Source organism: Syngnathus floridae, chromosome 5 (genome assembly GCF_059516105.1).
Source record: "Syngnathus floridae isolate MCC-2025c chromosome 5, RoL_Sflo_1.0, whole genome shotgun sequence".
Taxonomy (NCBI): domain Eukaryota; kingdom Metazoa; phylum Chordata; class Actinopteri; order Syngnathiformes; family Syngnathidae; genus Syngnathus; species Syngnathus floridae.
The window spans coordinates 21,028,576-21,038,233 of record NC_142417.1 but is presented as its reverse complement, the minus strand read 5'-3'; the positions used below and the strand labels follow the sequence as shown (position 1 = coordinate 21,038,233).

Genomic DNA, 9,658 nt, shown 5'->3' with positions numbered 1-9,658 from the left:
GGAAGTAGGAAAGCGGCAGTTCTGGCAAACAAGACACAGCGGTTAGTAACACGATGACTAACAAGGCAAATATTTTTGTTTTCAGCTTGCAACTTGACCGTCTAGAGCGTACAAGGTAATTACAACTGTTTTTTTTTAGCCCTGAAAAGCGAGGGAGTGTGGCGTTTGGGAGGAATGTCGAACTCGGCGTCTGCTTCCAGCCACAGACGCCAAATTTCGACGATTATTTCGACTGGTCAACGGTTGTAAATTATTGCGTTGACTAAAAACTTTATTTAACTCTACTCTTAACTTTGCCGTTTCAGATATGCGGGTATTACACCGCGGAAATGACGTCAATAGGCTGAACTCTCGCCAAAATTCAAATCTGTGGGCGCAATGGCCTTGAGCGAGACACCGGATACAAACACGACGATTATCAACAGAAATATCTTTATTTTCCGCTTGCAAGTGGACCGTCTAGAGCGTACACGGTAAGTACAACTCATTGTGTTTAAAAAGATTTACGTTTGTGTAGTTTGCGTTGCGTTGTATCTGTGAATGTTGGTTGAGGCTAAATGTTAATGTTTAATTTCATTCCTTTAGGTTCCACGGTGTTTGTTGGCTGTATGTTTTCCACTGCAAGAAGAGGCTCGTATCATTGACCAGCAGGAGCTACAATGGTGAGTACCCCTTTCGTCTTCCATTTATGTTAAACACTTCCTATTTCATGTCTAACAGTACTCGATTTAACAAATAACCATAAATAAATACAGTGTGGGCAGTCACGTTAACATATGTGATTATCCTGCCTAATATGTTTATCACAAATATGTCACTAATCACTAATATGTTTATTTGTTTATCACAACACCTTTGGACCTTCAGCAATCGATTATTTACCTTCATCTACATAGAGACAGAACAATGGTGTCTTAAACATCTCATTCATTTCACCAAATAACTTCACGCAGGTGGATAACGGCCGTCTCGGTCACGCTATGTTGCGTGATGCAGTTTTGAAGAACCAAATGCATTTATTCAATGAATAAGTCAAGCTAGTTCTATGTTTATGATGTTGTAAGTTACGGTACCGATTGAAGTTGAGTTCGAAGCCAGTGGAAAACAGCGCTGCGTTTGTGCTCTCCAGGTACAAATGTTGTGATCTCTGACTGACGACCGGGCGAGACTCGAGTAAGAGATGTCCAAACGAGCTCCGGCAGGGCGGGCCAAGGCGGAGCGAACGGACGCCCTTCAGGCCGCCAATGACGAGCTGAGAACCAAACTGATGGACGTCCAGTTAGAACTTCAGCAGGAGAAGAACAAGGTGAAAACCTCAACAGACAGACACTGCCTGCCTCCCTGCCTGCCTCCCTGCCTGCCTCCCTGCCTGCCTCCCTCCCTCCCAGTTTTCCCGATGTAGATTAGACATGCGTGTGCCATGACTGTGTCAGCCTACATCAACAAATGCACCGAGGACGTCAGCACCACTAAGAATATCATCACCCGGGGCAACCAACGACCCTGGATGACTGAGGAGGTACGTCAAACGCTACGAGCGTGGAACTCTGCCTTCAAGTCTGGCGACAAGGAGACACTGAGGACAGCGAGAGCCAACTTGAACCGTGCCATCAGGATAGCGAAGCGAGACCGCAGTCGAAAATTTCAGGATCGTTTCCACGACGTCAAAAACATCAGGAGTATGTGGCAAGGCATACGGGCGATTACAGACTACAACTCACCCTCCCCCCCCCCGGTGGGTGTAGTTGATGCTGACTTTCTAAATGGTCTAAATAACTTCTTTGGGAGGTTCGAGGCACTAAACGGCACTCCAGCAGTTAAAACTGTCCCCCATCAGGAAGAGGAGGTACTCTGCCTTGACTCCGCCGATGTGTTGAAGACCCTGAGGAGAGTCAACCCCTGTAAGGCCCCTGGCCCCGACAACATTCCTGGGCGTGTGTTCAGGGAATGTGCAAGTCATCTGGCTGGGGTCATCACAGACATTTTTAACACCTCGCTGGGCCAAGCCACAGTGCCGGCGTGCTTTAAGACTGCCTCCATCATTCCGGTGCCGAAGAAACCTCAAATCACCTCATTTAATGATTACCGGCCTGTTGCACTGACTCCGGTTATGATGAAGTGCTTCGAAAGGCTGCTTAAAGGTCACATCGTTTCCAGACTCCCCCTATTATTTGACCCGTTCCAGTTTGCCGACCGGCAAAACCGCTCCACTCAGGACGCCATCTCCTCCGTTCTTCACCTGAGCCTGGCTCACCTGGAGGAGAAGAACACCCATGTGCGGAGGCTGTTCCTGGACTTCAGCTCAGCGTTTAACACCATCATCCCACAGCATCTGGTAGGAAAATTGGAACACCTGGGCTTCAACACCCCCCTTCGCAACTGGCTGCTAGACTTCCTCACCAACAGACCTCAGTCAGTCCGGGTCGGACAGAACACCTCTGATGTCATCACCCTCAGCACAGGCTCCCTTCAGGGCTGCGTCCTGAGCCCCCTGCTGTGCACCCTGATGACACACGACTGCGTCCTCAGGTTCACCACCAATCACATCGTGAAGTCAGCAGACGACACAACGGTGGTGGGGCTCATCAGAGACAACAACGACCTGGACTACAGAGAGGAGGTGGAGCAGCTGGTGGGCTGGTGCAGAGAAAACAGCCTGATCCTGAATGAGGAGAAGATGAAGGAGATCATCGTCGACTTCAGGAAAAAACAGCCTCACCACGCTCCACTGATCATCAACAGCTCAGCTGTGGAGGTGGTCAGCACCACCAAATTCCTGGGGGTCCACATCACAGAAGACCTCACCTGGACTATGAACACTACGGCACTGGTCAAGAGGGCACAGAAGCGCTTGTACTTCCTGCGGAGGATGAGGAGAGCCCACCTGCCCCCACCCATCATGAGGACGTTCTACAGGAGCACCATAGAGAGCATTCTGACAAGCTGTCTCTCTGTGTGGTGTGGAGGCTGCACCGCCTCCGATTGGAAGAACGTGAGGAGAGTGGTGAGGACAGCAGAGAGGATCATAGGGGCTCCTCTTCCCTCCATTCAGGACATTTCATCTCAGCGCTGCATGTCCCGTGCCCGTAACATCATCAATGACCCATCACACCCCCACCATGGACTGTTCTCCCTGCTGCCCTCTGGGAAGAGGTTTGCAGCATCCGCTGCAGGTCCACCAGGTTCTGCAACAGCTTTTTCCCTGCTGTCATCAGACTGTTGAACACTAGAACTGTTGAGCTCTAAACTGAACTCTGCATCACACATTCACAGAACTGTACTTTATGACACTACGGACCTCTATCTTGCACTATCTCGCACTACCAACTTTACTGAACTTGTATAAACCCTTTAAATAGAAGTTTAATACATGGTTTAGCATTCCTCTGCACACTCTTGAATACTGTTTTGCCTACTTGCACTATTGCATAATTATCACTGCTGCACTTTATACTTATTTTTAATATATATATATATATATATATATATATATAGTATATATGTATATATATATATTTTCATAGGGTATGTTACTTCTATTCAACTGCAATATCACTACTTTGTTGTAAGACGTATGCAACGGAATTTCGTTTTGTATGCACCATGTGCAGACAAGATGACAATAAAGTTTGTCTAAGTCTAAGTCTAAGTCATGTCAGGTCAGCTGTCTGGAGAGAGAGAGAAGTCAGGACCTGCGGGCGGAGCACCACCGTGCCACCGCCGCCATGACGGAACTCAAAAGCAAACTCCATGAGGAGAAGCAGAAAGAGTTAGCCATTACCAGGGAGACATTACTGCGGCAGCATGAAATGGAGCTGATGAGAGTGATCAAAATCAAAGATGGAGAGATCCAGCGACTGAATGCCTTGGTCCTCAGCCTGAGGGACGGCTCCATGGACAAGGTGATCCGCTCTATCCGTGTCTGACTATCGGCACGCCACGTCGGGCTTCGATGCGGCCGCTACCGTATTGTGTAGCTTGTCCCCAGTAAGCGTCGCGGCGCTCCGTTGCGGTCTCAACGGCCCGGTGTGGCGCAATGTCTGCTCAGGTGAGGAGGGGGGGCGCTTTGCTGGCGGAGGTGGAGGAGACGCGGCGGTGTCGGGAGACCGAGCGGTGTCGCCTCCACCAGGAGCGCGGAAGAAGCCCTGGCAGCGGCCCAGCAGGCCTGGCAGTCCCGAGCGGCCGAGCTCCGATCGGCTCATCACCAGCATCGGGAGGAGCTGAGCCGAACCAAGAGAGACTGCGAGAGGGAGATCCGCCGACTGGTAGGACTGATCAGATGCGCGGTGCGTGGCTATGTTCCCAATTTCGTTGTATACCTGCAGTGCAATGACACCTAAGGCATTCTATTCTATTCTATTTCACAAGAAGAAAATGTCCGGTTGCTCGCTTCGCTTTTGTCACAGCAAAGGTGTTCTAGTCGATTCAAGAAAAAAATTGGCCGGTTGCTCTCTTTGTTTTTGTCACAATTCTGGCAAATGAGTTTGCCCGCCTGCCTGAGCGCTCCCCGTTTGTACATCCAGACGGATGAGATCAAGCTGAAAGACAGAGCGGTTAGTGTTTTGGATGAAGCCCTGGGGCCGGCCACGTCCACCGCCTTCAGCTGCAGACTCAGGCTGCCGAGCAGCAGATCGCTGCCCTGAGGGATTCCCAAAGGGCGGGCCTAAACTACCCTGGAAGTGGGGTCAACGCCGCTACTAGCAATCCTCTTCATTGCGTAAGCCACCTCATCACACACTTGCAGTACGCATGACTTAGTTCGTTGCTGGAGGAAGGTAGCACAAAAACAGTTTTGAACTTTGAACGAGTGCTTGTGTGTGTGTGTTGCGGGGCGTTTTCAGTCTCAGGAGGATCGGGACACGCGACGGTTTCATCTGAAAATCGCTGAGCTCAGCGCAGTCATCAGGAAACTGGAGGATCGAAACGCCCTGCTTTCTGAAGAGCGCAATGAACTGGTAATTTATTGACGGCACGCTTGAAGGTTTGCGCTACGTTTGATGCGCGCCATCCAGCGAGGCACCCATTGCGCTTGCTTATTAGTTGAGCGGCGCGGCGAGTCGGTTGCCTGGTAGATGTCTTTTATTGGGAGCCAAAGCCACGATTCCGTTCAAACCGATGCAAAAGGAATGGATACGTTCTGGCCCGCGTGTTGTGCGTCTTTCACATCCCGCACTTCATGCTTGCAGCTAAAGCGACTGAGAGAAACAGAAAGCCAGTTTCTGCCACTCCTGTACAAAAACAAACGCCTGAGCAGGAAGAATGAAGAACTCTCGCTGGTGCTGTGTCGCCTTGAAAACAAAGTGCGCTTTGTCACCCAGGAGAACGAGGAGATGGCAAGCTTGGTAAGTCGACGCGGACAACGGCGGCGTGCCAACAGAGTCCACTGCATTTGTGTTCCACAGAGAAGGCCTAGTTCGCTCAATGACCTGGACCGCGGTTGCGGCCAGCAGGACGGTGAAATGGAGTTCCTTCAAGTTGTGGAGCAGCGGCACATCATCGACGACTTGTCCAAGGTATTCAGGCAGGCGACTCGGTGCACGTACGGCAGCGCCGCGCTCGCTGTCGCCAGGAAACCTTTTCCGTCCAAAGCTTGGCCGGCGGCCGCCATCCAAAAAATTGGCCCCTTAAATTCCGACCTTTCAAGCAGGAGCATTGTGCGCACGCGTTTGAACACGCTTTAGACTTGTTTTGCTGTTTTCAGCAGCTCAAAGCTCCCGTTTTGTCAGCGCCTTTGCCACTCGCTGTGCGCTGAAAACGACGGACTTGCCCGGCTGCTCAGCCCGTCAACCATGAGCCGCGAGCGCGACGTCATTGTCCGTAGGCAGCTAGTGGCAAAATGCACCCTGTTAGAGTTGCGCTCGCTCCAACTTATTTTGCAAGAACCACACGGGAGACAAGTAAGTTCTTTTGGACACCTGCAGGTGGAGAGTCCATCCGTTGTACGAATGAAGTCTGACTCTCGGCTCCTGCACGAGCATTTTAATTAAGAGAAACAGGGTGGGTGTAAGAGTGGATTGAATAGAGGAAGCCCTTGACCTCTAGTCAAAACATAGCAAGGGGTGTTTTACGACTTTGTGTAGGAAGGGATAAGCGATAGGGATAAATAAGGGATAAATAATATTATTTATTACAGGTCGCAGTCAAAGTCAAAGCAACACAATGATACGATAAAGATAATCTGGAAAACCCTGACACACCCTGTAGTTGTCACTTTTGGAAAAGACGAGCGTCCCTCCAATCATCGCCGGTGACGTGTTTTTCAGGCTCTGGAGACAGGAGCTCATGTCAGAAATGTCATTGTGAGTCGCGTTTGTTTCTGCGCCGGAGCCGTTCGTTCCCTTTGCATCCAAAGAATCTCAAAGGCGGATTATTTGTGTCGACAGGAGAGAGATTTGCTGCTACGATACCGACGTCGAGAATCTCTGAGGAGGAACAAAGCGTGAGGTCCTGCAAGGTGAGTCTGTTTGTTTGCGGCTGCTTGGTGTTGCGCAAGATGAAATGGCCTTTTTCTCGCTATCGTTCCTCTCGTCGATTCATCGTGAGGTGTCGCTTCAGTTTGTTCAGAGAGATGTTCGCTTCCGCGCCCGCAGGTCATCGAAACATTTTACGGCTACGACGAAGACGTGTTGGTGGACTCGGACGGATCGTCCTTGTCTTTTCACACCGACAGAACCCCCGACACGGAACCCGAAGAGGTAGCCCGCCATTTCTGCCAGCGTATTGGCACCAAACATTCCTCTTCAGCCTGGAATCGGACTCGTCTTTGCGTCGCGGGTGCTTTGTCGCCGGTCTGACTGATTCTGGTACTAGTGCTGTGTTGCATTGGTGTGTGCATGAAGAGGCGGAGCTTCGCTACCGCCAGCTGACGCAAGAATATCAAGCGCTGCAACGAGCCTACGCTCTGCTAGCCCAGACCAGCGAAAGGGGACTACGACGCCGAGAAGGAGATCAAGGTGGCGCCCCTTCCCGCAACCCCCGGCCGGGTCGCAGCCTCCCCGTTCTCACCCAGCCTCGGGTGTTCTCTGGTCTGAAAGGAGGAGGAGGAGCCTCCCTCCTCCTCCTTTCAGACCAGAGAAAAGCTGATGGTAGAAATGGGTCACTATCAAAGCAGAGTAGCAGATCTGGAGTCAGCGCTGAAGCAACAAGGACAGGTAAGCTCATCAATGAGCACACCTTTTTCTCAGACAAAATAGCTACATTCTTCAGTCACTCATCCGTCTGGCATTACTGGACCAACCCCCCCCGCCCCCCCCCCCCCCCCCCGAACGTGGCTGGGAAAATGCGGAGAAAAGCAAATGTCATTTTCCAGTCAACCAAAGAATTTGTGGATGAAAATGACACAACATTCCAAAGCTGTCCACGCGTTTGTCTCTTCTAGAATGTCAAGTGGGTGGAGGAGAAGCAGCTGCTGCGTCAGAGCAATCAGCAGTTGGCCGAAAAGGTGACGGAAAGAAAGGCGCTGGGCGGAGTCGCTTGGCGTCACACCTGTCGGGAAGCCCCGCAGATGAGGTCTGACTGTCTTTTCAGGTCAGGCGGATGGAGGCGGAAGAAGCGCGTCTGAAAGAGCACATCCAGGATATCCGAGACCAAAACGAACTGCTTGAGTTCCGCATCCTGGAGCTGGAGGTGGGAAGACTCGCACAAGCGTGTTGAGGCCAGAGATGTGACGGACGGACGGACGGATGCATGCCTCTGCCTTTCAGGAGAGGGAGTGGCGCTCCCCCGTCTTGAAGTTTCTGCAAGTCCGTTTCCCAGACGGCCTCAGCCCTTTGCAGATCTACTGCGAGGCCGAGGGCGTGAGCGTACGTAAGGCGTCCCTCGCAACCCTAACCTTAACCCGAGGTCCCAGAACACCTTACATTGCTCCTTGCGCCTTTCCCCCGGACATCGTCATCAGTGATCTGATGAAGAAGCTGGACATCCTGGGCTATAACGCCGTAAGTGTATGTCGAACTCCTTATGTTCGCACTCCACGAGACTCGGCGGCTCAAATGTGACTTTTGGAAGGCTTTGCGCTGAAAGAAGCTTGTTGACGCTGTGCCTTTGGGCTCTTGCAGAATCTCACCAACGAGGAGCAGGTGGTCGTGATTCACGCCAGGACCCTTCTCACCCTAGCCGAGAAGGTAACGCGCACGTCCACGCACGCTCTCGCATTCTGCTTATGTGACAGCAGCCTTTCCTCAGTGGTTAGAATACATCAAAGTGACCAAGTCAGCACTTCAACAGAAGATGTTGGACATTGAAAGTGAGAAGGTAGACAGACACGCGACATCAGCCAAGGGGAACTCCGGCAATGTGCCCCAACAATTCTGACCTTGAGCTGTGCTAGGATATGTTCTGCAAGCAGAAGGGCTACCTGGATGAAGAGTTGGACTTCAGGAAGTGTTCCATGGACCAGGCTCATAAGGTAAGCCGCCCTCAAATCTCCCGCCGGACCACTGATGGACGAGGATTGCGGCCCAGAGGATCCTGGAGCTGGAGGCCATGTTGTACGAGGCGCTACCGCAGCGGGACTGCCCCGCCACGGACGGCGAAAAAGCCAGCCACGCTGGCGTGAATGACGTGCTGACGGCGGATCAGAGAGAAGAGCTTAGGAGCGCCGTGGACCAATGGAAGCGAGCCCTGATGTGCGAGTTGAGGGAGCGCGACGCTTGCATCCTCCAAGAGAGAATGGATCTGCTGCACAGCGCGCAACAGGTAAGGGCCCAAAGCCAGCCCGGCACTTACTTGCACGCTTACTGGCTTTTGAATGCCACTTTCCATTTGTCCGTCCTAGAGGAACAAAGAGCTGAAAGAATTCATCGAAGCTCAGAAGAGACAAATCAAACAATTGGAGGAGAAGTTTCTGTTTCTCTTTCTATTCTTCTCCTTGGCCTTCATTCTGTGGCCCTAACACCAGCTGGTGAGTGAGCTCCAGCGGCACCGCACTCGACACCTCCGATACACTGCCAGCCGGTCTCAGACGTTGGCAGACGCTCCGATGCCAACGTATACCCCCCGCCACGGTGACAGAGGCACCGCGTCACACCGGCGCTCATCCAATCAGAAGGCAGGAAAAGCAAATTCACATGCAGGGCACTTTTGAACCAGAAGAGAGCGCCACAAAAAACGGTTGTTGCCCCAAACGCGCACTAAAAAGGGTCAGAATAACAAGAGTCCCACTGGCCAGCCGGGGCCACCCGTCCAGCTGTTTCTTCAGGGGGGAAAAAAATTGGAGTCACCGGTGAGTACATTTTGCATTTAGCTCTGCTTTTCTGCTTCTGTCTTCAAGTGTGTGGCATCCTGCGATCAAAGAGTCAGCCAACCCCAAAGCGGTTGACCTCAACGTCCCACCACCATGCCTACCAGAGCAGGTGACGTGATGCTTTGGACATCCTTCCGTCTCAGATGCCCAAAAGTACTCTTTGCCACATCTGCGGCAATACGGTGTCTTTTCAAAGGTGCAAATAAATCCAGCGTGGGCGGAACACGCACGTCTTCGGTTTTTCCCGCTTTGTTTGTGTGACAGCTGTTGTGAAAATTTTATACAAATAAAGTTGTATAGTACAGGTTTGGCCAAGCCGCAACTCCCGAACCGCATGCGGCTCTTTTATGTTCATATCAACATTTGTGTGTGTGTGTGTGTGTGTGGGGGGGGGGGGGTTGTGCGTGTTGGCTT

The 9,658-nt window shown here is 51.7% G+C and overlaps 1 protein-coding gene across 5 annotated transcripts; it reads left to right on the top strand.

Moving 5' to 3' along the window:
- The first annotated feature begins 3,666 nt into the window (after window positions 1-3,666).
- On the top strand, window positions 3,667-9,574 carry LOC148398523 (janus kinase and microtubule-interacting protein 3-like). Of its 5 annotated transcripts, XM_088377060.1 has the most exons (18): window positions 3,668-3,902; window positions 4,049-4,265; window positions 4,524-4,717; window positions 4,842-4,955; window positions 5,187-6,299; window positions 6,384-6,454; window positions 6,591-6,695; window positions 6,840-6,953; window positions 7,035-7,151; window positions 7,379-7,441; window positions 7,528-7,626; window positions 7,704-7,943; window positions 8,058-8,123; window positions 8,185-8,253; window positions 8,330-8,407; window positions 8,464-8,697; window positions 8,777-8,902; window positions 9,272-9,574. In XM_088377060.1, exons 9-17 carry the CDS (start codon window positions 7,083-7,085, stop codon window positions 8,891-8,893), a joined length of 1,035 nt encoding a protein of 344 aa, XP_088233186.1. In that variant the 5' UTR covers window positions 3,668-3,902; window positions 4,049-4,265; window positions 4,524-4,717; window positions 4,842-4,955; window positions 5,187-6,299; window positions 6,384-6,454; window positions 6,591-6,695; window positions 6,840-6,953; window positions 7,035-7,082; the 3' UTR covers window positions 8,894-8,902; window positions 9,272-9,574. The 5 variants fall into 5 exon arrangements, with proteins under 5 accessions (XP_088233189.1, XP_088233186.1, XP_088233185.1 ...); XM_088377059.1 differs by having other exon boundaries at window positions 3,672-3,902; window positions 8,777-9,574; XM_088377062.1 differs by having other exon boundaries at window positions 3,675-3,902; window positions 7,704-7,937; window positions 8,777-9,574.
- Window positions 9,575-9,658: the final 84 nt, after the last annotated feature.

Bases quoted from the DNA above. Each gene is read 5' to 3' on its own strand.
- LOC148398523 (XM_088377060.1), top strand. From the start codon at position 7,083: ATGGTAGAAATGGGTCACTATCAAAGCAGAGTAGCAGATCTGGAGTCA. The intron at 7,442-7,527 runs GTGACGGAAAGA...CTGTCTTTTCAG, and splicing joins ATCAGCAGTTGGCCGAAAAG to GTCAGGCGGATGGAGGCGGA. The intron at 8,124-8,184 runs GTAACGCGCACG...GCCTTTCCTCAG, and splicing joins TTCTCACCCTAGCCGAGAAG to TGGTTAGAATACATCAAAGT.